This window comes from Sander vitreus, chromosome 1 (assembly GCF_031162955.1).
Source record: "Sander vitreus isolate 19-12246 chromosome 1, sanVit1, whole genome shotgun sequence".
Taxonomy (NCBI): Eukaryota; Metazoa; Chordata; class Actinopteri; order Perciformes; family Percidae; genus Sander; species Sander vitreus.
In genome coordinates this window covers 6,688,068-6,712,241 of record NC_135855.1, presented here as the reverse complement: position 1 = coordinate 6,712,241, position 24,174 = coordinate 6,688,068, and the positions used below count along the sequence as shown (strand labels likewise).

Genomic DNA, 24,174 nt, shown 5'->3' with positions numbered 1-24,174 from the left:
GAAATAAGGTTAGCAAAGTAAGATGTCCTCGCCTCCTTAACCATGTTGTTGTATTCAGTCAATAGGTCTTTGTGATACAGCCGGTAAACATGAAGCTTGGAGGATTTCCACTGTTGTTCCGCACTCCGACATGTACGCTGGAAACAGCGAATGAAGTCATTTCGATATGGGGATGAGTTGACTGAGGAAACACGTCGCATTTTACTTGGAGCAACTTTATCCAAAACTGATGAGCAATATGTGTTGAAGGAGTGGACCAGACAATTAATATCAGCATGAGAAGACAGCACTGCACTTTGGTCAAAAGCTGCAGAAAACTTCTCAGCTGAGAAGCGATATAAATGCGAGAACAGCTTACATGTAGCCTGGCTCTGCCCTCCTACGTACTTCCGCTCAATTTTCATTTTCCTTCAGTACTACGTCTGGTATATTCGTGGGTTTTCTCCGTCCAAATATTTGACGGTCCAATCAGCGAACAGAGGGTTGAGGTCGTGACGTGCGCTAGTTTGAGTTGTAGTTCCGTAATGGCGGCGGAGAAAGATGCGGTCCGTTGTGGCAACGCTGCCAAATATCCAGAAGTTAAAGCCTGAGCAAGAACAATCTTTACTGAGTTTTGTTGGTGGCCATGATGTTGTGGCCCTCTTTCCCACAGGGTTCGGGAACAGTTTGATTTTCCAGTTCGCTTCGTTAGTGGTGAAGGAGTTGGCTAAGGCGAACGCTAGCGATGCTAAGCCGTTTGTGTGTGTGTGCGTATGTGCGTGTCTGTCTGTCTGTGTGTCTGTCTGTCTGTCTGTGTGTGTCTGTGTGTGTGTGTGTGTGTGTGTGCATGTGTGTGTACTTACGTGGGCTCCTCTGTAGCAGTATGCTGCTCCTCCAGTTCGTGGGCTTGTTTTAACCAGGGCACCTTGGCCTCTACCGGCAGAGATTCTGACGGAAAGATGGAAAAATAAGTTCCACCCCAGTCCAGGGTTCCCACACATATCTATGACCCAAAATAAAATGTCCATGACCCATTCACAATGTATAACACAATATAACACAAAAACATATCAGATTCAAACATAATTTCAGCCAGCTGGCCTACACGGATTACACGGAAAATTAAGAAACGTACATGATAGTGAACAAAACGTCACGTCATTAAGCCAAGTTATGTCATCAGCTGCAGAAATAAAATTTGCCGTTATGTTACATTCAACATTCAAGTCCTCCAAACCATAAGACAACATGGGTGGTTTGTTCCCGACCCTCTCATACGACCCACAGGAGCATTTCATAAAATAGCGCCCCTAGTGGCGGCAGGAAATACAACTCATATCTAGTCTATATCCACGACCAGAGTTAACTTTTTTGGTGACCAGCCACTGTGGCAGGTGGATTTTAAAATCCACTAGCCACAGAGGCTTCTTACCAGCCAATTTGTTTTCCTCATAAAGATGAAATACATGAAATGCACAAGCATTGTTCTTGAACTTGTTGAGAATATACATTTAAATGCTGTCAAGTTACTAATGAAATCAATAATTAATAACTCTTATCAAACATATTTTTTATCTTTTTATTTTATGATTTCCCCTGTCAGAGACAGTTATCATATACCGTTATATGACTATATATCATATATATAGCTACTCTGAGTCCACAGAAAAGGAGCAGATACACTCCTCTTCCTCCACCTCTTTCTCTGAGCCATACACACGACCGTCACAGCAGTACATTTGTTCTGCACTGCTGTCGTAAATCAGCACCTCACGAACCTTGCCGTTGTTGCCATCTTCCCACTTGGTAATAAAACATCTCCTTTTACTTTTCTTTGAATCATCCTCATCTTTTTGTTGGTTGCTTGTTTTCAGCCAGCCTCTTCACCCCAGTAATGCGCCACCACATTTGTAGCTCAAATCCAAGCAAATGGCGGACTTGGTTGAGATTTGAAAGAACAACAATGGCGAAACAAAATAACTCTGTATCACTCAATTGTCATTGACTGCCAAGGTGGCAGGTAGATTGACAGTTTTACCCGCCAATTGCAAAATTCAACTGCATTTTGGCACGTGGTTGGGTGTTAATTTCAGGCCCTGTCCACGACGTTCCACTTCAGGGATTGCTCTTTTTCTGCCAGAAATTACACCAGATGGCACTCTTTTCAGATGTCCCTTCCTCTTTCTTTGTGTTGGCATTCTAAACTCTTTATTTTTTTAATTATGAGGATTAGTGTGTGTGTGTGTGTGTGTGTGTGTGTGTGTGTGTGTGTGTGTGTGTGAGTAATAGTGTAAAGCATCCAAGTCTAATACAGAGTTTTATTATCATGGAAAAAGCGCTTTTTAACTGGCACTTAGAGACACACAGTACACAAGCATGCAAAACTATGAGCTTTTTTTGGAGAGAATGATGACGACCTTTTGAAGAATCCAGCAGTTTAATGAGCAGGGATGCTCGTTTTACAGCGGAGGACGGATCATAAATTAAGGCCACATGATGGAAGCTAATGCAAATTAAGCCTGTTGTTTTTATGGTGAAGGTGGTGACTGTGGGCATTAAGGACAGCACGCACATACACACACACGCATGCACGCACGCACGCACACGCACGCACACACACACACACACACACACACACACACACACACACACACATACAGAACCCATGAAAGAAAGAAACATATGACGAACACATTTTACTTTATATTTGTCCTGTATTTAGATGTCCTAGTGCAGTGCCCGATTGGAGCGTGTGCTTGTTCGAAACAGGCCAATTGCTTCCTCGATTTACAGTTAGATGTCCTTGTGTGTGTGTGGGGGGGCTGACAGGTTGTACATTTTGTTTTGGAGTTTGTACGGGTTTTGCCAAACGTAGTCTCGCATTGCCAGAACTTCCTCCACAGCGCTGTGGAGGAGGGTCTGGTTAGTCCACGCAGCATTCCGGGATGGGAGAAAAACGTGGTCTGGTTTATTGGCATTTCTTTAAACCAATCACAATCGTCTTGGGCGGCGCTAAGCGCCAGAGGGATCGACGGTGCCTCTGAAAAATAGCCTCGGGAAGGAACTTGTTTTGGTGGAACGTGTACGTTCAAAGGTTGTTGTAGTCGTGCAACAGAAAACTCAGATTGGACAGATAGTGTAGCTAGTTGTCTGGATTTACCCTGCAGAGATCTGAGGAGCAGTTAACCACAGTCCTCAGAAATCCGCCAGAGTTTAAAATTACAACACAAACAATGAGGAAGGTAACGGACATCCGGCGAAATTCCCAGCGGCACCGGAGCAATGGAGCTGGAATACTGGAAAAATGCAAAAGCCATATACCACATACATGTACAATAATAAGATTGATAGGGGTGTATGAGTATGGTGAAAGAATTTATTTTTTTACTTGTATAAATAGCTTTAGTGTGCATGTACCGGTATTATGCCTTCTGGTACTAAAACATTCCTTCCTCTATCCAATAGGAGAATGTTTATATACAATAAGATATACAACAAAATAAAGACATTAGACATTTGTGATCACGTCTATTATGGTCTTGCTTACAACATACACACACACACACACACACACACACACACACACACACACACACACACACACACACACACACACACACTTACCTCGGGGCTTGTGGCAGGCGATAGGGACCAGACAGTCTTCTTTGACGTGAGGTTTGAGTGACGCTTCGCAGCCTCCGATGTGCTGTCCCCGGTGGTCGATGCACAGCACCACCCGGTAACGCAGGCCACGCCCACACGTCACCGTGCACTGCAGTGGGGAGGCAACAAACACACATTACCTCACATATGATACGCTTTACAAGTGTTATCCACTTTCATTTCAGGTGAATAAAGCTATAGTGCATAGTTTCTGTCTCCCCCATGAGGAATTTGAAGTAATGACAACGACACTGTTGGAGCATCCACATGATACAGCCTTCCGTGATCGCGCACCCCCCCACCCCTCCTCCATGCTGTTACTAGTAGCCAAGGAGGACACAGAAGATTAAAAAAACATGACGGACTCTAGCTTCTGCGCGCAGGATAGGAGAAAAACGTGCTCTGGCTTATTGCCATTTCTTTAAACAAATCACAATCATGTTGGGCACTAAACGCCGGACTGAGCCACGGTGCCTCTGCAAAATAGCCTCGGAAAGGAACTTGTTTTGGTGGAACGTGTGTACGTTCAAAAGTTGTTTTAGTCGTGCAACAGAAAACTCAGATTGGACAGATAGCCGTCTAGCTGTCTGGATTTACCCTGCAGAGATCTGAGGAGCAGTTAACCATAGTCCTCATAAATCAACCAGAGTTTAGAATTACAACACAAAGAAAGCAGAAGGTGACGGACATCTGGCTGAAAAGAGCGACATCTGGCGGAATTTTCCGACTGCACTCTAGCAATCCCAGAAGTGAAACGTCAAGGATATAGACTAGCGCGGACCAAACAACTGAACTCTGGTCCGCTTGATCTTGATTCGCTTCCAAGTGCTCTGGAGTTCTGTTCACTTTAGTTATGAATGCAAGCCGACCCAAATATAAGAAGTGCATTTTCAACCTTGCACACAATTTAGAGGCTTATATATAATTTAAAGATGAATAACTTTAAAATCCAAAACCTATTCTGAGCACACATCGCTGGCTGTCTGTGTGCCAACACATGATCATCATCATATTCATCATCATCATCAATATCATCATCATCATCATATCTCTCTCCTTCACTCTGCACGCTGCTCATTGTTCGCCTTCTTCTAAAATATTAGAAACACTAAAGCAAAACCAGGAAACCCAAAACGTTATAAATGTGGTGTTGCTCCATTATTTCTGAGTCCAGGGGCCTCATTTATAAAACTGTGCGACGAAAGTCAGAAGTGGCGTACGGACGAAACATAGGATGTGACAGAAATATTCGGATTTATAAAACCGTGGGCACGCACATCCTATGCCGGATTCCCTTTATAAATCACAATCAACTCTAAATGTGGCGCAGCTTTGGCGGCTTCATGTCACGCCCATAATTGCCCTTAAATAGTCAGTGAAACGCCCCAAATTAATATTCATCCATACCGACATCATGCGCACGGAGGAAAACAAAGCAAAGGACTTTCACTCAATGTGAAGTTGTAGTTCTTGTTTGAGAGGCGGAAAAGAGAAAAATATGTTTGGAGGGCACAGTGTGGGAATTACTAAGCTGTAGAGGGACAACATGTTGCAGATGCAGTTAATGCCACAGCCTCAAAGGTCGGACCGTGGCCCAAATTAAAAAGAAATGGTCCGATATTAAAGTTGATGCAAAAAAACGCCTAGCGCTACACAGAGAAAGTGTTTCTGCCACGGGACGCCGGAGCTGACCCGTCTTGAAGTGGCACAGGCAATGCGTGGTTTCTCTGAGCGCTCCTCTGTAACGCTGAGCACAGAGATTCAACAGGACAGCTCGAGGCAGTCAGAACCGTTTCTGAGGCCACTCGTCCTTGTTTGCCAGCAAGTCTTCTTGCTGTCGGTCTCCATTTGCCACATCTCCCAACAGTGCAAAGCCAGCCATTGTGCGTCATTACGCATGGCATGCCTTTTTCTAGCCATCAATTTGATTTATCTAAAAAGCTAAAAGGTGTCGGAATTAATCTAATTGTAAATGACAAATAGTAGCTTTCTATTGTACCTTTCACAATGGTTAACTATGATACTGTATATGATGACCATATTAAAACGACGTGCTCCGCCAGACGGAGGCATCGTAAACAGCATCAGTGTAAACATTATTTGTCCTGTTAATCTATTATTCATGAGAATAAATTCCATAACATGCCAATATAATTACAGAACATTTGAGTCTTTTTCGCAAATATATCTTCATTTGAGTTTACGATAGTATCTTGTTTTATTTTGTCTGTTTTTCACCGCAGATCGATCAAACAGGTGTTTGTGTAGGAAATGAATTGTAAGAATGGCTTTGTGAATTCTTCATATCATCAATGAGATATCAAAGATATTTAATTTACAATGATATAAATCAGTTGACATTTGTGTTTGATAATTTGGCTTAAAGTGCTCATGTTATGCTTTTTGGCTTTTCCACTTTCCTTTATTGTGTTATATATCTTTTTTTGTGCACGTTATAGGTTTACAAAGTGAAAAAGCCCAAAGTCCAACCCAAAGGGACTTACCATCTCCAGCAGAAAACACTGTTCACAAACTGCTCCAAGCAGCTCTATTGTAGTCCAGCCTTTACTTCCGTGACGAACGTGCGTCACTTTGTAACACACGTTATAATGCTCGCCTAGCTGCTAGCGTGGCACGCCCTCACACTCTGCTTCTGACTGGCTGGTAGTCCTTACCTAGCTACTGCGCGACTCCCAACAAAGATGGAACAGAAGTGCGATGCCTCACTCTGTAGCTAAAACAGAGAGCTCAACACACAGGGTGAAAAGAGGAGCTGCAGCAATGTGCAGTACAACAAAAATATGGTGTTTTTTGAAAATTAAACCACATAAACCTATTCTGATATAACCTCTAAATACAATTATGAACCTGAAAATGAGCATAATATGAGCACTTTAAATGATTTATTGATAATCTAAATTGTTTGATTATTTTTCTGACAATCGACTAATCGATTAATCTTTTCAGCTGTACACACCAAATGTGGAATTGTTACAGCTCTACCCTGTGGTGCTGGGTACTTGAGATGACTTTATTGACTGACCTGAGACCAGTCCATGGCCACCCACTGGGGGCAGGCGAAGGTGTTGCATGTCTGTCGGGTGGTGGGTCGAGGGGAGTGGGTGCACTTCCACTCCTCCACCTGGGAGAACTGTCCGTGGGTGTCCTCCTCCACACACATCACGCTGCGGTCCTGCCAGCCGCCGCCGCCTTCGCCACAGGACACCGAGCACTGGGTCCAGGGGCCCTGCTCCCAGCTGCACACACACACACACACAAACACACACACACAAGCACACACATACACGTCTATATTACCAACAGTGGACTATCAGGCTACACCGACCAAGTGTGGACTTCTATTTCTGGTCATTTAAAAAATACAAAAATAGAAAAGAACATTTACTTTTAAGATCTTTTTTTTTTTATAATATTACTGAAAACTGCCAAGAGGGGACTGCATCCCTAAGCGATGTCTGTATATTAAAAAGGGGAGCTCCATATACTGAAGTGAAACTGTCTGTACCCATTCTTTCAATGATTGTTTGTTTACAGCAACTACTTAGTTTTATTTCAAAGATTGATGATTCAACTTTATTCAAACATTTCTCTGTTATACAAATATTAAGAAATAATCAGGCTACTTAAATAGACAATAAACAATGTTTTACCTGCAAATCAGAAGTGCCTTCACTGCATGCCCTTATATCAAGGACTGAATTACTAGCAACAACATTGATTTTATCAGGTTCCTTTACATATAATATACTTTTCAAGTGACATTTTCAAGATTAGCATACAATTCAAGCTCATTTTTACTTTTTCTTTAGTTATTGAGAAATATAGCAGTGTGCACTTCATGCAAATTCTCAGTTCCAGTGTTGCAATGCTGAATCATTAGACAAATGTCATTTCATCTTGTCGTTTCACCAATAAAAATAAACTTTATGTGACTAATATTGCAGGTATCAGAAAAAAAGTTAAAGTATTTTTTCCCCATGACACAATTTATATGTGCATGCATTCTTGCGAACAATGGAGGATTGGCAAAAGTATTGATCTTCCTCTGCATCTTATCTATCAAACTTGTCATATTACTCCTGACACTGATATTGTCTTTTACTGAACTAATGGACAGTATGGACTCATGCAGGCGTGTAAGTGTCTCAGCACACTAGTCAACAGGGGACTTCAGTCTTTCAGTACAGTCCAAGTGGGGACAATCTGTTCTGTTTTAGAGCACAAACTTAAAACACCATTGCAAGATAAAGTTTTCTTTTCTCAACTGTCCGACATACTTACACATTAGTATGTAATTCCTAATCAAAGTTATTAATATTTAATTTGTTCTTTAACAGAGATGGGGACTCGAGTCTGAGGCTCGGACTCAAGTTCAGACTTGACTCGGACTCGACCCAAAAGACTTCAGATTTGACTTGGACTCGAGCTCCGAGACTTGTCAACAACATGTTTTCATGCAATTATTGCTTTTTAAATAAAAATGTATTCATGTATTTCTATGTTCTTTTATTGGCGCATATACAGGGAAACGTATGATGAGCTGTATGTCCCCTGCCCTTTGCCATAATGTGCAACGTAACGCATGCGCCTATGTGCGCGCACTCACATATCAAAAAATGCATTGCCGATGGCGACACCAAATCCTCCTGGAGTTGTGCCTTTTCTCATTAGTTTTGTTTCTTAGTACAGTGGCAGTAAGCTAACAGCTACATGCAAAGTGTGTGGCACCAAGATAAATGATCCCGGATCAACAACGTCGGACTTCATCAGGCATCTCAAAACGCACCTAAATAGGTCAGTAACTCACACACTAATGTGAAAAGAGACGTTACATTTAGCATATATCGTCACAGGTAACAAGCTAACCATCGCAAAGTGTTGTGCTAATGCTGGGAACAGGCAAATTGTATCTTATAGTTAGTGGTTGCTGAGGCTCAGACGTCCATGGCGCACAGGAGGTGGGACGCACAGATCCATCTCCCCAGGAACAAACGCTGTGTCGGGTGGGAAAACTCATGTGATGCGTAATTGATCCCGTGGATGATTTGTAGGCTATTAAGTGAACAAGGTGTACCTGGTCCACCAAACACTGGGCCGTCTTTACTGTCTTAATTCTGCACATAATTCTGTTGCTGTAGTCCTATTTACTATTTCATTATTTCATCCATGCTTGGCGCAGCGGATCCGTGCGTGTCACGGATCCGCTGCCGTGGTGTCACCTGCCGTGGAGACGCTGGCCTCACTAACCTCTCCTCCTCTGAGTCGGGTCTCCCTCGCGCTGGACTCAGTTTCACTGAGCGTACTAACAATTAGAAAATAAATGGCATTACATCAGTGAGTTCAAACTGCTTATTGTGCGTAATTTGGACTGACACTGAGATGCATGTTGTTCTGTAACTGGTGTGGCGTTGCCACTATTCTCTTGATTTCCACTTCGACATTTTTTTGAGTGAAAGAGACATTACATTTAGCATCTATCACCACATCACGCTAACCATCGCAAAGTGGTGTGCTAATGCTGGGAACATGCAAATTGTATCTTCATCATTGTATCCATATGATGTGACAGACTTAGGTTAATATTTCACCAGGTCAGAGGTCTAGAGGGATGTGTTAAGTAGACCCCATAAAGTTATCCTACAACGGATTTTGATACTGTACTGTATGGATAGTAGCTACAGGACATGCTTTGAATTCATAAGATTTAACAGTACAGTGTTAGGGACAGATCAGATGGCTAGAGACTTGAGACTTGACTTGGACTTGCAACAAATGACTTGTGAACACCTCTGTTCTTTAATAAGCTTATCTATAATGTGTTAATATTATAATGTTCATACTTCATGAATGATGGATTCCCCATTTCTAAAGTATTATATCAATTACCAACCAGGTATTTAGAAGCTGTCAAGGGTTACAAGAATTATTATCATTATTTAGTTGAGATTATCTTTTTTTATCAGTATTATGAATTGTGCTTATTTCTTTTTCATACATGTTACTTCATTTACAAATGAGATTGAAAGGCCTTATCTGTGTGGGGGAGGGTTGCCAGTATCAGACGATGGTCGTTAGGCCTTTAAACCTGGAGCTTTAGGGTTGCTAATGTGAAATAGCCAGATTGTCATACAAAATTTAGACTAACATTCCCCTGTCCTGAAATGATGAAATTCAAGGACTTTATGAAGACAGTACATTGTGATTGTCAGAAATATAACTATAAGAAATGTGCACACAAAAAATGTCCATTGATGCATGCATTTAAACATATAATGAATTATGACATGAATTAGACATGTACTTACAGTTAGTGAGTGTGTTAATATAGGTTTTAAGTGTAGGATAGTTGAAAAAAGAAAACGTTATCTTGCAATGGTGTTTTAACTTTGTGCTCTAAAACAACACACGCGCAACACACACCGCACACACGCACACGGAGACGCGCGCGCACACACACACACACACAAACACACATGCGCACGCGCAACACACAAACACACGCACACACACACACACACACACACTCTCACACACACACCACACACACGCACATGGACATGCACAAACAAACACAAAAACAAACACACACACACACAAACAGACACACACAAACACACACAAAAATGAAAATACCTTTTATATATAGATTTAAATGTTAACATATCATGGGGAGTTCATACACCAGAGGTTTTTAAACCGTGAGGGGGAGTTAAGGCAGAGATACTGCATAAAGTGAAAGGGACAGGTGTGTGTGGAGTTCTGAAAACAACAGGAAGTTAGTTATTGTAGTTTGGCCAACTTATAGGCCCACTCCCCACCATCAGCAGCTGCAGCACAGGCCATGACACACAGCTCATGGAGGAAAGTAAAAACCCTGAGTGCCCAATTTCTGCAATTTGTGTCAAAATCACAATCCTTCTCCAAGTCATGACTCAAGTCTGAACACAGCGTGAGACACATGGTTTATTTTTAGATCCAGTGTGACTTACACATTCAGGGGATATTGTTCTCAGATGTCCACTCTGAATAAACTTCCATAAATCCACTTAGAAATCATGGAAAAAAGATGCTGCTTATATCCCCAAAACTTGCCTGAGCGTCACTGTGTTTTTAAAGTCATCCGGTGATAGTTGTCTGTACATCCACGGAGACACTGCAAACAGGAGCGGCTAATAGCTAATTCGGACACTAACAATTTGCCAAATAGAAGTCAAAAATATTTTATAATATATATTATTCAAAAAGAAGTATAATAGGAGTGACAAAATCCAGAAATATAGTTATTATTTTCATATTGCAAAATATATTGATAGCAATATATTTCCATTACTTAAGGTTGAGACGTCCAATATACATGGTTCTTATATCCAGGGGACCCCGACACGTTCCTCTATCCATTCATATACAGATAATTTCCCCGTGTTGAAACCCTGTGGACAGGTGGGGGGGACACAAGGGACAGTTGAGTTGATTTTTTACAGACGGCCCAGTGTGTCAGACTGTGGAAAGAAGAGTCCTTAAAACTTGATCTGGACCATCTCTATGAAGATCTGCTTTAGATCACCCAACGTATGATGAGCTACTCTGACACTTTTCCACAGGGAATGACTAGTCCACTTTTCCCTTCTCTTCACTCTCTGGGGAGGCTTGTGGCTCGGAGGAAGAGTGTTTGCAAGGTTGGTGGTTCAATCTCAGGCTCCTCAGGCCACATGTCAAAGTGTCCCCGGATGCTGTATGTATAGCTGTCTAGTGCTCCTAATACTTGTGTGTATGTGACTATTAAGAAATACTTTTTTTTTCTTACTAACCGTTACAGTTTTTTAGGAACTGCAACTATTTATCCCATACTGTGGAATGCTTTGCCTCATGTTTTAAGAGTGGCTGCCTCTGCTGACATTTTTAAAAAGCAGCTAAAGACATGTCTGGCATTCGTTTAACACATTGTTGACTGTATTCCTATGTATTTTATGCTTTTGTGTTTTACTATGATTTACTGTGATTTATTGTGTTTTTCATGATAATCAATTTGTTATAATGTATTTATTTATTTGGCCTGTGAAGCACTTTGTGACTCTGTCTGTGATAAGTGCTATACAAATAAACTTTACTCCCTACTTACTTACTATTTAGTTGCAGATACATACTCCCAGTTTTCTAAGAGAAATTTAGATTTACATACTTTCTCTCTTGTTATTATTAAACTGTTTGCATATAATAATATTATACTGAATACTCTAAACAAGATAACTGGAGCCATTGCGTGTCCTTGTCTGAGCACAGTGTGTTCCAGAGGGCATACATGCCCTCTCAGACCAGATAGGGGAGACGTCATCGACTCTGACAAGATAAACAACTGACGACACCAACTCTTGTATCATGATTATCACATTCTACGTATTACAAAAGCTGCTGTAGAAAGCTTTTCGTTAGGTCATTGTCTGTACTATTCCGTAGTGTGAAGAAGGCCTCCTTGTTGGGTTCTCAAGTAAAATTAACTTTAATATCTCTTCAATGGTCTCTGTCTATCATTTGATAATGTAAATTATTATAACAGTTTGAAACTAGGTTGTCAGCAGCCATGTTCATGATGCATCTTTTAAATAGTGTAATTCAGTATTTCCCCAAGTCCGGGGACCCCCATGGGTCCTTGAGGGGGTCCAATGGTCTTAAAGCGTAACTCTCGCCAAAATGCAACCAAGGGTCTTTTTGTGAATGTACCTGAGTCAAACTTTCGTTTAAAAGCATATTTAGGACGGAATCGCCACTTTTAAGATTTACCGTATTCTCGTTTTTCGGTCAAATGGCCTTTTGAATGGGAGTCCTAGGCACTTTTATGCTAGCCTCAAAATAGCTATTTTTAAAACACTAAGAAGGCTCGACACAACATGAAACTTTGCTCGAAGTATCGCCAGGGGCTCTACAAACAAACAGGCTTTAACGAAAGCGTTGAGAACATTGTTTGTTTGTAGTTCACTAAAAAGAAAGGTTTTGAGCAATTCGCTGTAGCTGTTGTTCTTCCGGTCGCCGTCTATCGAGCCAGTCAAAAATAGTCGAGGGAGGAGAGTAAAGACGGAAAGCTCCAAAAGCTTAGTTCCATATAAATGCACGGATAATTCGTTGTTTTGTCGTGAGTGAAACACAATATTGACCTTGTAGTTGAAAAAGGAGCCTCATATAAGAATGACATTTCCTCCTATGGAGTCCGTTCATTCGCATTCGGAGATTGCCTATTTTTGACTGGGAAAAGTAATAGTGTAGTAGTAAATAGTGTAAACAACAACTGCTAACGTATAAAAGTGCCCCTAGAACTACCATTCAAAAGGCCATTTGACCGAAAAACGAGAATACGGTAAATCTTAAAAGTGGCGATTCCGTCCTAAATATGCTTTTAAATGAAAGTTTGACTCGGGTACATTCACAAAAAGACCCTAGGATGCATTTTATTAGTTACGCTTTATTATAATAATTGATTTGCACTATAATTCCGTCCATAAGTAACACAATGACAGAATGTAGGACCTGTTTGGTCATGGGTTTCATTAGGGCTGGGCGATACAGAGAAAATCAAATATCACAATATTTTTTGACCCTATACCTCAATATCGATATTCCGGCAATATTGTAGGGTTGACATTTGGTGCTTTCACAAAATATTGATTTTATTGGGAGAAAATCGAGTCCTTGTGATGTGAAAAAGTTTGGGAACCACTGGTTTAATCTAAACAAGAAGACAAAATACACTAATACACTTCTAATTTGCTTTGCCAAATACATTTAGGAGGAAACATAACTGCTGGAATAAATTCACTGGCAACGTTTTTTCCAAAAGTTTCTTCCAATCCAGTAATGCAAAAGTGTGAGCACAAAGGTTACTGCAGGACTCTGGGGACCAGATTTGTCATTGTGCATTACATGCGTTATAGCTTTAGTGTACTGAAACAAGAGCTGCAGCTACCATTGAGGTCAGTGTATCTTTTGGTCATTCGATTTTCATTTCATAAACAGGTATTAAAAAAAACAAAAAACCCTATGCCACGTGCCAGCCTGTTTCAAGACCTCAACCATAATCCCTGTCCCCAAGAAGCCGAGGACCACAGGACTTAATGACTTCAGACCCGTCGCCCTGACCTCTGTGGTTATGAAGTCCTTTGAGCGCCTTGTGCTTTCACACCTCGAAGACATCACCGACCCCCTCCTGGACCCCCTGCAGTTTGCCTACAGAGCCAATAGGTCTGTAGACGATGCAGTCAACCTGGCCCTCCACTACATCCTCCGGCACCTGGACTCCGCAGGAACCTACGCCAGGATCCTGTTTGTGGACCCGGCTCTGCTCCAGGAGAAACTCTCCCAGCTAGGCATGCCTGACTCCACCTGCAGATGGATCACTGACTTCCTGTCTGACAGGAAGCAGCATGTGAAGCTGGGGAAACACGTCTCCGACTCACAGACCATCAGCACCGGATCCCCTCAGGGCTGTGTTCTTTCTCTGCAGCATGACGCTTTGGTATAAAACTTGATTGGTCAGGGTGGACTAGCTTCTAGATAAAGCGCTCTAGGCGGAGAGCCAAGACTTTAGAATAAAGCTTAATATCAGTCCCGATGAGGCTGATGGGCCTGAAATTTGAGCAATCCGTAAGATCTTTGCCCTTTTTGGGTATAACGGAAATTAGACCAGTGTTGGTTTGTTGGTGGAAAGTACCCTTCTCTATGGCTGAAGTTAGAGCTTGTAAAGTGGTAGGTCCTAATATGTCAAAATACTGTAGAAGAAGTTCTGATGGAATTCCATCCAACCCTGGTGTTTTTAATGCTGATTTATGTTTGTCCTCTAATGTTATGGGTTGATCCAGTTCTTCTGCCTCCTCTGGGTCAAGAAGAGGCAGGTTTAGTTATTTTAGGAACTTCTGGCACTGTGTCAAATCTGGGTTGCAGGAGGACTCATACAACTTTGAATAGAAGGATTGAAAAGTGGCGCTGATATCCTTAGAATTTGTTGAGATACCTCGGTCTGTGCGGATGCTGTTGATAGTAGCTCTGGATTCGCTTCATTTTAATTTCAGAGCAAGCAATTTGCTTGGTTTACAGCCATTAAAATACAAATTTTGCCTCACTCTGTGCATTATGAATTCAGCTCATTTAGCTCTGTTCGACTTGTGACTAGAAGAGTATGTGTAGATTTAGAAAAACAAGTCTTAAGAGACTGCTCTAAAGATTACCTGCGTTCTTCCAACTCCGGAATCCTTGCCTCTCTTTTGCTCTTCAAGTTGACCGCGAAGGAAGATGTTAAATCTCTAATAAATCCTTTAGTTGTCTGCCAGATAAATGCAGGGTCAGAAACTGGCTCTAAATTCTGCATCAAGAGCTGTGTTCTGGAGAAAGGAATTATTAAATTGCCATCTCCTAGATCTTTCTCCTGAGATATCACAATGGAATGTGGTTATCAGCGCAATGTGATCAGACAGAATTGCTGGTTATATTGCTATGGTGTGAAACATTGCCTTAAGCTCACTGGAGCACAAAATATAATCAATGTGGGAGTGGGTGAGGTGGCATGTGGAAAAAAAGGTATAATCCTTGCTAGTAGGGGTGTGCATCCTCCATATATCTGTAAGATGGTGGGATTCCACAACTGCTCTAAACATGTCTGATATATGTTTTGGGGCTTTTGTGTGATTGATCCTTGATCTATCATGATTTAAATTGGTGATATTCATGTCACCCCCTATAATTAGTGAATATTCATTGAGAGAAAGCAATTCATTGGTTAGGCGCAGGAAAAAAACTTTCATCATATGTAGACGGTGCATATACCGAAATAAAGGCTATTTTCCTACTCCTTATCGTGGTACATATATAAGATATCCTGCCTGATAGGTCTTTACTACTTTTGTCTAAGGTGAGTGCGCATTTCCGCGACAACAACACAATGGAGCCCTTGGTTTTGGTGTCGCCACTAGATGAGGCAGCAACCTTTACGTATTTATTTTGTAGACGATTTACATGTCTTTTACGTAAATGTGACTCTTGTATAATAATTCTTAAATAGTCAAATTCCAATTCAAAGCCCCCTGATGTTAACTGAAAGGATTGAAAGCCATCTTCAAAATTTACATGCATACATGTCTTGAGTACCCTACCGGAATTCACTGATACATTTGTAGCAAAGGGTGAACTATTAGCTCTGAGCAAAGTGTGGTAAAAGCATAAAAAATAGACAGGTCTATTGAACAGGTCTAGTGAACTTCTTATGCTAAACATGAACGGTGTTACAAAAACCCTAGAACTAGGTCTCAACCAGCTATCAAATTCTGAAATAAGCTATGTAAAAAACACACCAACCTGGTTGGAGTAATAAACATAGATTATAAACTGACAGTCAGCATTTATCATGTTTTTTCAGTCTGGTTAAATGTTCCTGTAAAGCTTGGCTCCAAAACTTACATACAGTGTCCTCGAGACAAATTTAGCATGGTAGCCCACACACTGCTAGTCCACAGCCGCTGGGTCCGCCAGCCTCAGCCCTGCCGCCGGCTCCAGCACCAGACGCGAAGTCCCCCCGCCGTCTTCTGGCTCCTTTGTCGGCAACAGGCCCCGGGACTGAGCGGCCCGTGTTGATGTCACGTCGTCCTCCACATCCATCTCCCGACAGAAAACGTCTGCATCTGTGGCTGCAGTGAAGGCAAACTCTCTCCCTCCGTGGGTCACTCTCAGGGTGGCCGGGTGGATGAGCAGGTCCCTAGCATGTATCTTGTGTTGTGCTCTTTCAAGCTCCCGATGCCGCTGGGTCGTGAATGCGCCGCAGTCAGGTTGCATCAGATCACGCACCGTACTTCCCTTCGTCGTGAATGCCTCGTGTTGCAGCGAGGCATTCATTTCCGTTAGCGCTCCCTTTATTGCGTTGTAAACCACTGATTCAAGCACACTTTGTTGCTTTTCCAAGACCTGAGCGATCAAGTGCTCCATGTTCGGGAATGCGCTAGCATCAGACGCTATGTTAGCCACCGCTCTGTTAGCTGCCGCCATGTTTTAAAATTTTTGTGTCTGAGTATGTAGCTTAGACGACAACGGGACCTGTTTTCCCGTACTTGCAGGCAATTCACTGAGTCACTGTGATAGCAGATAAAACAATTTGGCGTCGAAGAAAAAGGAACAGACTTGGTTATTTATTGAAATGTGGAGGTCGGTACGAGAACCCTAGTTTTCTGCGACCATTGCGGCTGCTGGTCAAGTGATCTCCCGCCACCATCTTTTCCTAAACCCAACTGTCCCATTCTTGAGCCGCATGTCAGTCAGTACGTCCTGACCCAGAGTATCAAAAAGTGAAGTCAAGAGCCCCAACGCTAAACAAGACTTTTAGCGTGAATAACAAACGCCAAATTCACATGACCAATCGTCCATATTTTGCGCGATGGGAGAGTGAGAATGTGTTGCCACAGTGCTGTCAGTGTATTCGTACTTTTTGTAATACTTTTGCCACACTCTATATACAGCAAATTTGACTGTTTAAAGTGCCCATATTATGAAAAAAACACTTTTTCTGGGATTTGGGGTGTTCTTTTGTGTCTCTGGTGCTTCCACACGCATACAAACTTTGAAAAAAATCCATCCATGCTGTTTTGAGTGAGATACAGTTTCTGAATGTGTCCTGCCTTCAGTCTCCGGGTGAGCTGTTCAAAATCGGCACCGAAACGAGCTGGCTAATTGCAACCGTTAGCTCGTAGCATTCGCTAATGCTACCTCATTCTCAATAGCAAAGCACTGCTACAACACACACAAGTTCACCATAATCTGCAAAAGAACTACTTACATGTGCGCCCACATTTAGAAGTCTCCCAGCTAATCCTGCCTTGTAACTGACCGAAGTTGGAGAAACAGCCTTTCTTTTACTGTCTATGGAGCTAGCTAGCTGACATGATCTACATCTGAGCTACTGCACATGTGCGAGTGCAATCAAAGATAGTACAGAAGAAGAAGAAGAAAAGAGGTCTCACTCTGTAGCTAAAACAGAGACCAGGTGAACAGAGGATCTGCAGCAGTGAGAGAGAGCTGTGCATTACAACAAAAATATGGTGTTTTTTGAAAATTAAACCATGTAAACCTATTCTGGTACAACCTTAAAATACAATTATGAACCTGAAAATGAGCATAATATGGGCACTTTAAGGCCACTTCATTTTATTCCTAGGTGTGGAGAAGGCTTTAAAACACATCCAGATCTTAATGTTGGGAAAAAAAATATTTACAAACAATGTATCTCAACAGCCAACTGATTCATTAAAAGACTTTATTTTTAGTGTCAAACTGTTCTTGGAGGGGGATAGGCCTACTCAGAACACCATGGCTACAGCCTTAATCACATAATTTGATTAAAGTCCCCCTCTATATATTTTTTTAGCTTATTGCTCTTTCACTTGGATGTTTGAACACCTTGTGGAATGACGCACGTGTAGAGTTTGACACAAGACAAGTGTTTTCACATTCATCTGCTCTGTGCTTGCGTTAAATCTCACTTTAGGACCTGTGACATCCCATTTAAATTTGGAAGCCAGTTATGATCCAGTATGCAAATAACACAAGTGTGATGTGGATGTGTTTATACATTTTGGGACACAGAGGTGATGTGATTTTAAATTCAAATTTCGGGGGGGGGGGGGAGGAAACCATTTCAGAGACGATTAATCAAAGCAGAGTATTTTTTTTAAATATAGTAATAAAGTCAGGATCAGATAAGGTTAGGTAAAATAGAGGTTTTGAGCAAATGTGCTTCAAGTCAGCATTAACATTTTCATTCCCTAACCAAAGGGCTCTGAATTGCATAAACATAATTTTAAAACATGACTCATGCTTTAACTGCCAGGAATGGATATTCAAGAAAATCAAATGACAAACATGCATGTTGACAATAAACAGTTTGCAGATACATTCCTGTAAGACCAAACATTCAAGACCAAAATGTCAAGTCCAGTTGCCTATGAGTATATCTACAAGTGTGTCTGACTGAGAATCTTCATAGACATGGTTTTTAAGCCTTATTGTTTTATCAAGCTTGCCTTATAGTCCTTACACCGTCTTTAGGAATAGTTAACAGTCTACTTACAGATGCTGTCTACCAGTCTTTACTCTGGTTTGTTACTAGGGTATTCGGTAGCCATGTTCATGTTGCACCTTTGTTTCATTTAATCTCAATATGAATGATACTGGCTCACAATACTTTCAGCGTGTATATAGCTAGCATATTTACACATGTAAATGGGGGAATTAAGGGTTTATTTCAATCAAACTAGAGTGGTGATTTTTGGAACAGTTGAAAGATGAACCAAGGAAGCTTTTGGTATTTTTTGTTTTGTTTCTGTCGATACCCTTTAGGCTCCAAACACAAACCAAGGGCCAGGGACTTACTGTGGACACAAATAATTATAGGTACAATACTGTACAATGTACAGTAATATTTAAATGCAGTACATAGCAGCGATAACACAAACATACATGCACAGTAACATTTCAACAGTTGTTTGACTTCAATGGAGATTCAAGTCAAGAGGGTCCTCTGGGGAAAAGCCTCGCACCCATACTACAGATATACACTACACACATCATTGAGTTCTCTCTCAGCACTCAATCCACACACATTCATACAGAACATATGCTGCTGTGCAGCAGTGTGGTCCAGCGCTACACAGCCAAGCATAAAGCTAACGGAAACGATGGCTTATTATGGAGTGTGAGCCAGCCACCACCAGTCACACACATCTGTTGAGCACACAGCCAACTGCTTTTGGGAGGAATTCAAAAATAAATAAATCAATATGCAAAACTGGAGCGCTCTGTCTCTCTCTCTCTCTCTCCCCAATGGATAGAAGAAGTCAGACTGAAGATTTAGTGACACCTATGGTGGTTGATGGGTAATGCCCAGAGGTGGAAAGTAACAAATTACAATTATTCACGTTACTGTAATTGAGTAGATTTTGTGTACTTTTTTTAAAATCGGTGCTTTAACTTTTACTTAAGGATGTTTAGTTTGAAGTGTTGTACTTTGTTACATTTTAAATCAGATCCATTATGGAGGAAAAAAGCTCTCGAACGTTGTTTGGCGCTGTTGCTTTTGCAAAGTATCTGTCAAAAAACTAAATTGTGCCCTTATCAAATCACAAAAGACTTTGATTTGATTTAAAAAGTATAAGTATAAAAAAGATATATATCTCCCCCCGATGTTAAAAAGTAACCTTTACTCTGAGTACATTCTAAATGAGCTACTTTTAACTTTCACTTGAGTAGATTTTTATACTGATAATTTTACTTGTACTTAAGTAAAAATTCATCAAAGTAATAGTACTTTTACTTAAGTAGAATATTTTTGTACTCTTTCCACCTCTGGTAATGCTTTACTTGCGGAGACAGCTGCTGTGGAAAAGAACTAAGATTGCTTTCACGCTCTATGGTGTTTTAAGCCCCAAACGTCTCCTTCCAGGCAGCGCTGCGACCGTTGACTTCAAGGCACCTAACCCTAACCATAACCATTGCCTAATCCTAGACGTCGGGGGCTTAAAACACAGATAAACTACTTTCACACCCGCTTTGTTTGGTCCGTTTAAAACCAACCCTGGAGCGTTTTGGTCTGATAGGCCGGTTGGTTTGGGGCTGGTGTGAAAGCTCATCTGAACTCTGGCGCGTACCAAACAACCAAGCTCTGGTCCGCTTGAAAACGGTGGGTCTCGGCTCTCTTCCAAGTGAACTAGAGTTCAGTTCACTTCAGGTGAGAACACAATCCGACCCAAATACAGGAAGTGAACCACAAAGAGAGCATTTACAGGCCAGCAGTTTCAACCTTTCACACAATTTACGGACTTATATGAAATTTAAGGGATGATGACTTTCAGATCCATAAGCTGTTCTGAGCACACATCGCTGGTCGTCTGTGTGACATCATCAGTCTGTGTGACATCATCATCTCTCTCTCCTTCCCTCTCTGTCTGTCAGCTGCTCATTGTTCGCCTTCTTCTAAAATATTAGAAACACTAAAGCAGAACCAGGAAACCTAAGACGTTATAAATGTGGCGTTGCTCCATTATTTCTGAGACCAGAAGTGTCAATGAGTTTCGGATATTCTGTCCAATAAACAAGCGACCATCTTGATTGCGTGGCGTGTGTTTACAGTGTTTGACAAAGTGCAGTTTTACATCTAAGCCAACACTCTGTCCACACTGGAAATATGTCAAATGATTAAAAAAAAGACAGCAGTAGCTTTTAAAATGAAGGACTGTCATGGTTACTCACCGAGGCAGAGGTTGGAAGTGGTCATATGGCATCACCTCTTTGAATCCGTCACTGGAGGAAACAAAAGATCAAACAACACAGTAAGTTTATGAGACTACAGTCTATATCGACGATGTTCCACTTCCGGGATTGCTCTTGTTCTGCTGGAAATTCCATCGGATTTCCCTCATTTCAGCCGGATGTCCGTCACCTTCCTCTTTCTTTGTGTTGGCGTTCTAAACTCCGGTGGATTCATGAGGACTATGGTTAACTGCTCCTCAGATCTCTGCAGGGTAAATCCAGACAGCTAGCTAGACCATCTTTCCAATCTGAGTTTTCTGTTGCACGACTAAAACAACCTTTGAACGTACACATGTTCCACCAAAACAAGTTCCTTTTCGAGGCTATTTTGCAGAGGCACCGTGGCTCCATCTGGCGCTTACGATTGTGATTGGTTTAAAAAAATGCCAATAAACCAGAGCATGTTTTTTTCTCCCATCCAGGAATGCTGAGTGATCTAGCCAGACCTTCCTCCGCAGTGCTGTGGAGGAAGGTCTGGCAATGCCAGACTAATGAGACTATGATCCCCAGATAGCAGCCCTAGTCATGAGGTCAGAAGACTCATATATGATATATGAGCATGTATGATAAATGGAAGCCTACGAAGAGGGCTCATTAATAGCAGTTTGGCCCTCAAGGTTATAATAAAGTGGTAAACGAGTGTCAAGAGAAAAGGCTTTGTGCTGCTGATTTAGCATTCCTCCTCTTTAGCCTGGTGATTAAATCCTCCATCGATCCAGCCCTTCATAAAACAAGCATCGAGCTGAGCTAAGAAGATAATTAGCTATTTCTGAGCTCTACCCGATCAGATCGATCAAACAAAGCCTGCTGGGTAACAGACAGAGAGGGAAAGTAACTAATTACAATTACTCACTACTGAGTAGTTTTTTGTGTACTTTTTACTTTTTAAAGTAGTTTTTAAAATCTGTAATTTTTACTTTTACTTTTTACTGAAGTATGTTTACTTTGAAGCATTGTACTTTGCTACATTTTAAATCACATCTGTTAATGAGTAAAAAAAAATTGTTTTGGCAAAGTTTTTTTTCTTTTTTGTAAAAACGTTTTTGTCGCTTTTTGGCTTTGTACCCTTAACAAATCGCAAAAGACTGCAATTTAGTTAAATATGTGTAATAAGTATAAATAAGATATCAAGTATAAATAGAAAATAATATATTATATATTTCCCCTCGCTGTTAAAAAGTAACTAAGTAACTTTTACTTAAATTTTAAATGAGCTACTTGTTACTTTTACTTGAGTACATTTTTATACCGTTAATTTTACTTCATCTTAAGTTCCTCAAAGTAATTGTACTTTTACTTAAGTATAATATTTTTGTCCTCTCTGTACTCTTTGAGTCTAATTCTGACTACAGGCTGCTTCATATTGTTATGAACAAGGTCTCACATTGAAGTCCTATCAATGAGTTCCTTCTGCCAAACACTAATTTAAAGGCCTTTATATGTATAGGACAGCTCTTTATATGTATAGGACAGCTGAAGACATAATGGGGGAGAAAGAGAGGGGGAACGACATGCAGCAAAGGGCCGCAGAGCGGAGTTGAACGAGGTGAGCTACCCAGGCGCCCATGTATCCAGCTTATTTAAACAGCTCACGATACTGTATTGTATCAAGGATGAAGGAATAAATAACTTCATTTAATATTGTATGTGGCGTTTTCTTTTGCGGGGTGCAAATGTTCCACCAAAACAAGTTCCTTCCCAAAACTATTTAGCAGAGCCACCGTCGCTGCATCCGGAGCTTAGCGCCGCCCAAGACAATTATGAATGCAAACAACCCAGATCGTTTTTTTTCTCCTATCCTGGAATGTATGTGTGGTGTAGCCAGACCTTACTCCAGCAATGACACAGTGCTGCGGAGATGGATCTGGCAATGGTAGACTAAGGTTAAAATAACACAATCTTATCTTATCTTACTTACAGCTAATCTGACACATAGCTTTGATCTTCATTATGCCTGTGCATTTTGCTCTTAGTATTTGCTGTCCATGTGGTGGAGCAATTATAACAATCAGCCAGGAACCACAGATGAAAAGTAGACTTATTCGCCAACTCTGACACAATTCTTGTAATGTTAATGTATGACCATTGCCCCTGTCAAGTAACCAGAATGAAAGAAAGCGTTTAGTGGCATGCAGCACTTCACCAAAACCTGACAATGTCCAAACTTACTTTCACAATCAACACTGTACAGCGTGGTTGAACTGGAAGCTTGGCCTGATGGTAACACAAGGGGGTCTATAGGGTTCTTACATCATTTGTGTTTAAATGGGTCAGGATTTGTGTTCATGCTGTATAAATCAATCAGGCTAACTTATGTTTTTCCTAAAAACATGACTCCAGCCCCAGGACATCCTAACTTAGAGAAAGGATGGATGGGTTATCAAAATGTTCCAAAAAAAGTTGTTTTTTTGTGCCATCTCCGATGTAAAACTCAACTTGTAATGATCCCTACCTCTCTGGGCAGGGGTCCATGTTGCACTCCTTAAGTTTTGGTGTGGGTTTGGTGTTTTCAGGATAGCTGTTGCAATGGTGCTCAGGCACTGTCTGGTTGGATCGGATGTCTGTGCACTCTGCAGAGTTCAGCTGGTAGCCTGGGGGAGAAAAGTGTTTAGGTTGCTGTAAAACGTTGCAGATATCAACAGTTTAATGGTCTAATCATTTCAGCTGGACTGTAGGCCGTTATATTGTTGGCTAGTTTGATTTATAATAAAACATCATATTTTATAAACTACGTGTATTGTGTGCAAAAATCTTAATTTGTAAAGTAACTAAAGCTGTCAGATGAATGTAATGGAGTAAAAAGTACAATATTTCTCTCTGAAATGTAGCGCAGTAGTAGTAGAAAGTGGTATGAAAAGAAAAGACTTGAGTAAAGTACAAGGACCTCAACATTTGTACTTAAGTACAGTACTTGAGTAAATGTAATTTATTACATTTCACTACTGGTTAAATCATCATTCAAACACTAAGACAGCTGTTCATTTCAGACTAAAGATCTGTGACGAGATTAAACCGTTTTAGAGCGTTGCAGGGAAAAATTTCAGCGGTCTGAACCGGCCCGTCTCAGCTCGACTCAAACCAGCTGATGGTTTTGCTGCGACTCAGCTGGTCGAGTCTCCAGAGGCTGGTTTTAGAACGTTTCAACAGCCAATAGAGAAATCAGCTGGTAAAGTCAGCTAT

General features: G+C 41.2%; 1 protein-coding gene across 1 annotated transcript in view; it reads right to left on the bottom strand.

Moving 5' to 3' along the window:
• Window positions 1-838: 838 nt before the first annotated feature.
• Window positions 839-24,174, bottom strand: part of adamtsl3 (ADAMTS-like 3) — a 243,556-nt gene continuing 220,220 nt past the window's right edge. Inside the window, exons 11-15 of the mRNA XM_078256216.1 lie at window positions 23,447-23,585; window positions 20,935-20,985; window positions 6,686-6,899; window positions 3,604-3,751; window positions 839-927 (exon numbers count right to left, since the gene is read on the bottom strand). Coding sequence (XP_078112342.1) covers window positions 839-927; window positions 3,604-3,751; window positions 6,686-6,899; window positions 20,935-20,985; window positions 23,447-23,585 — 641 coding nt within the window. The remainder of the gene's footprint in view (window positions 928-3,603; window positions 3,752-6,685; window positions 6,900-20,934; window positions 20,986-23,446; window positions 23,586-24,174) is intronic.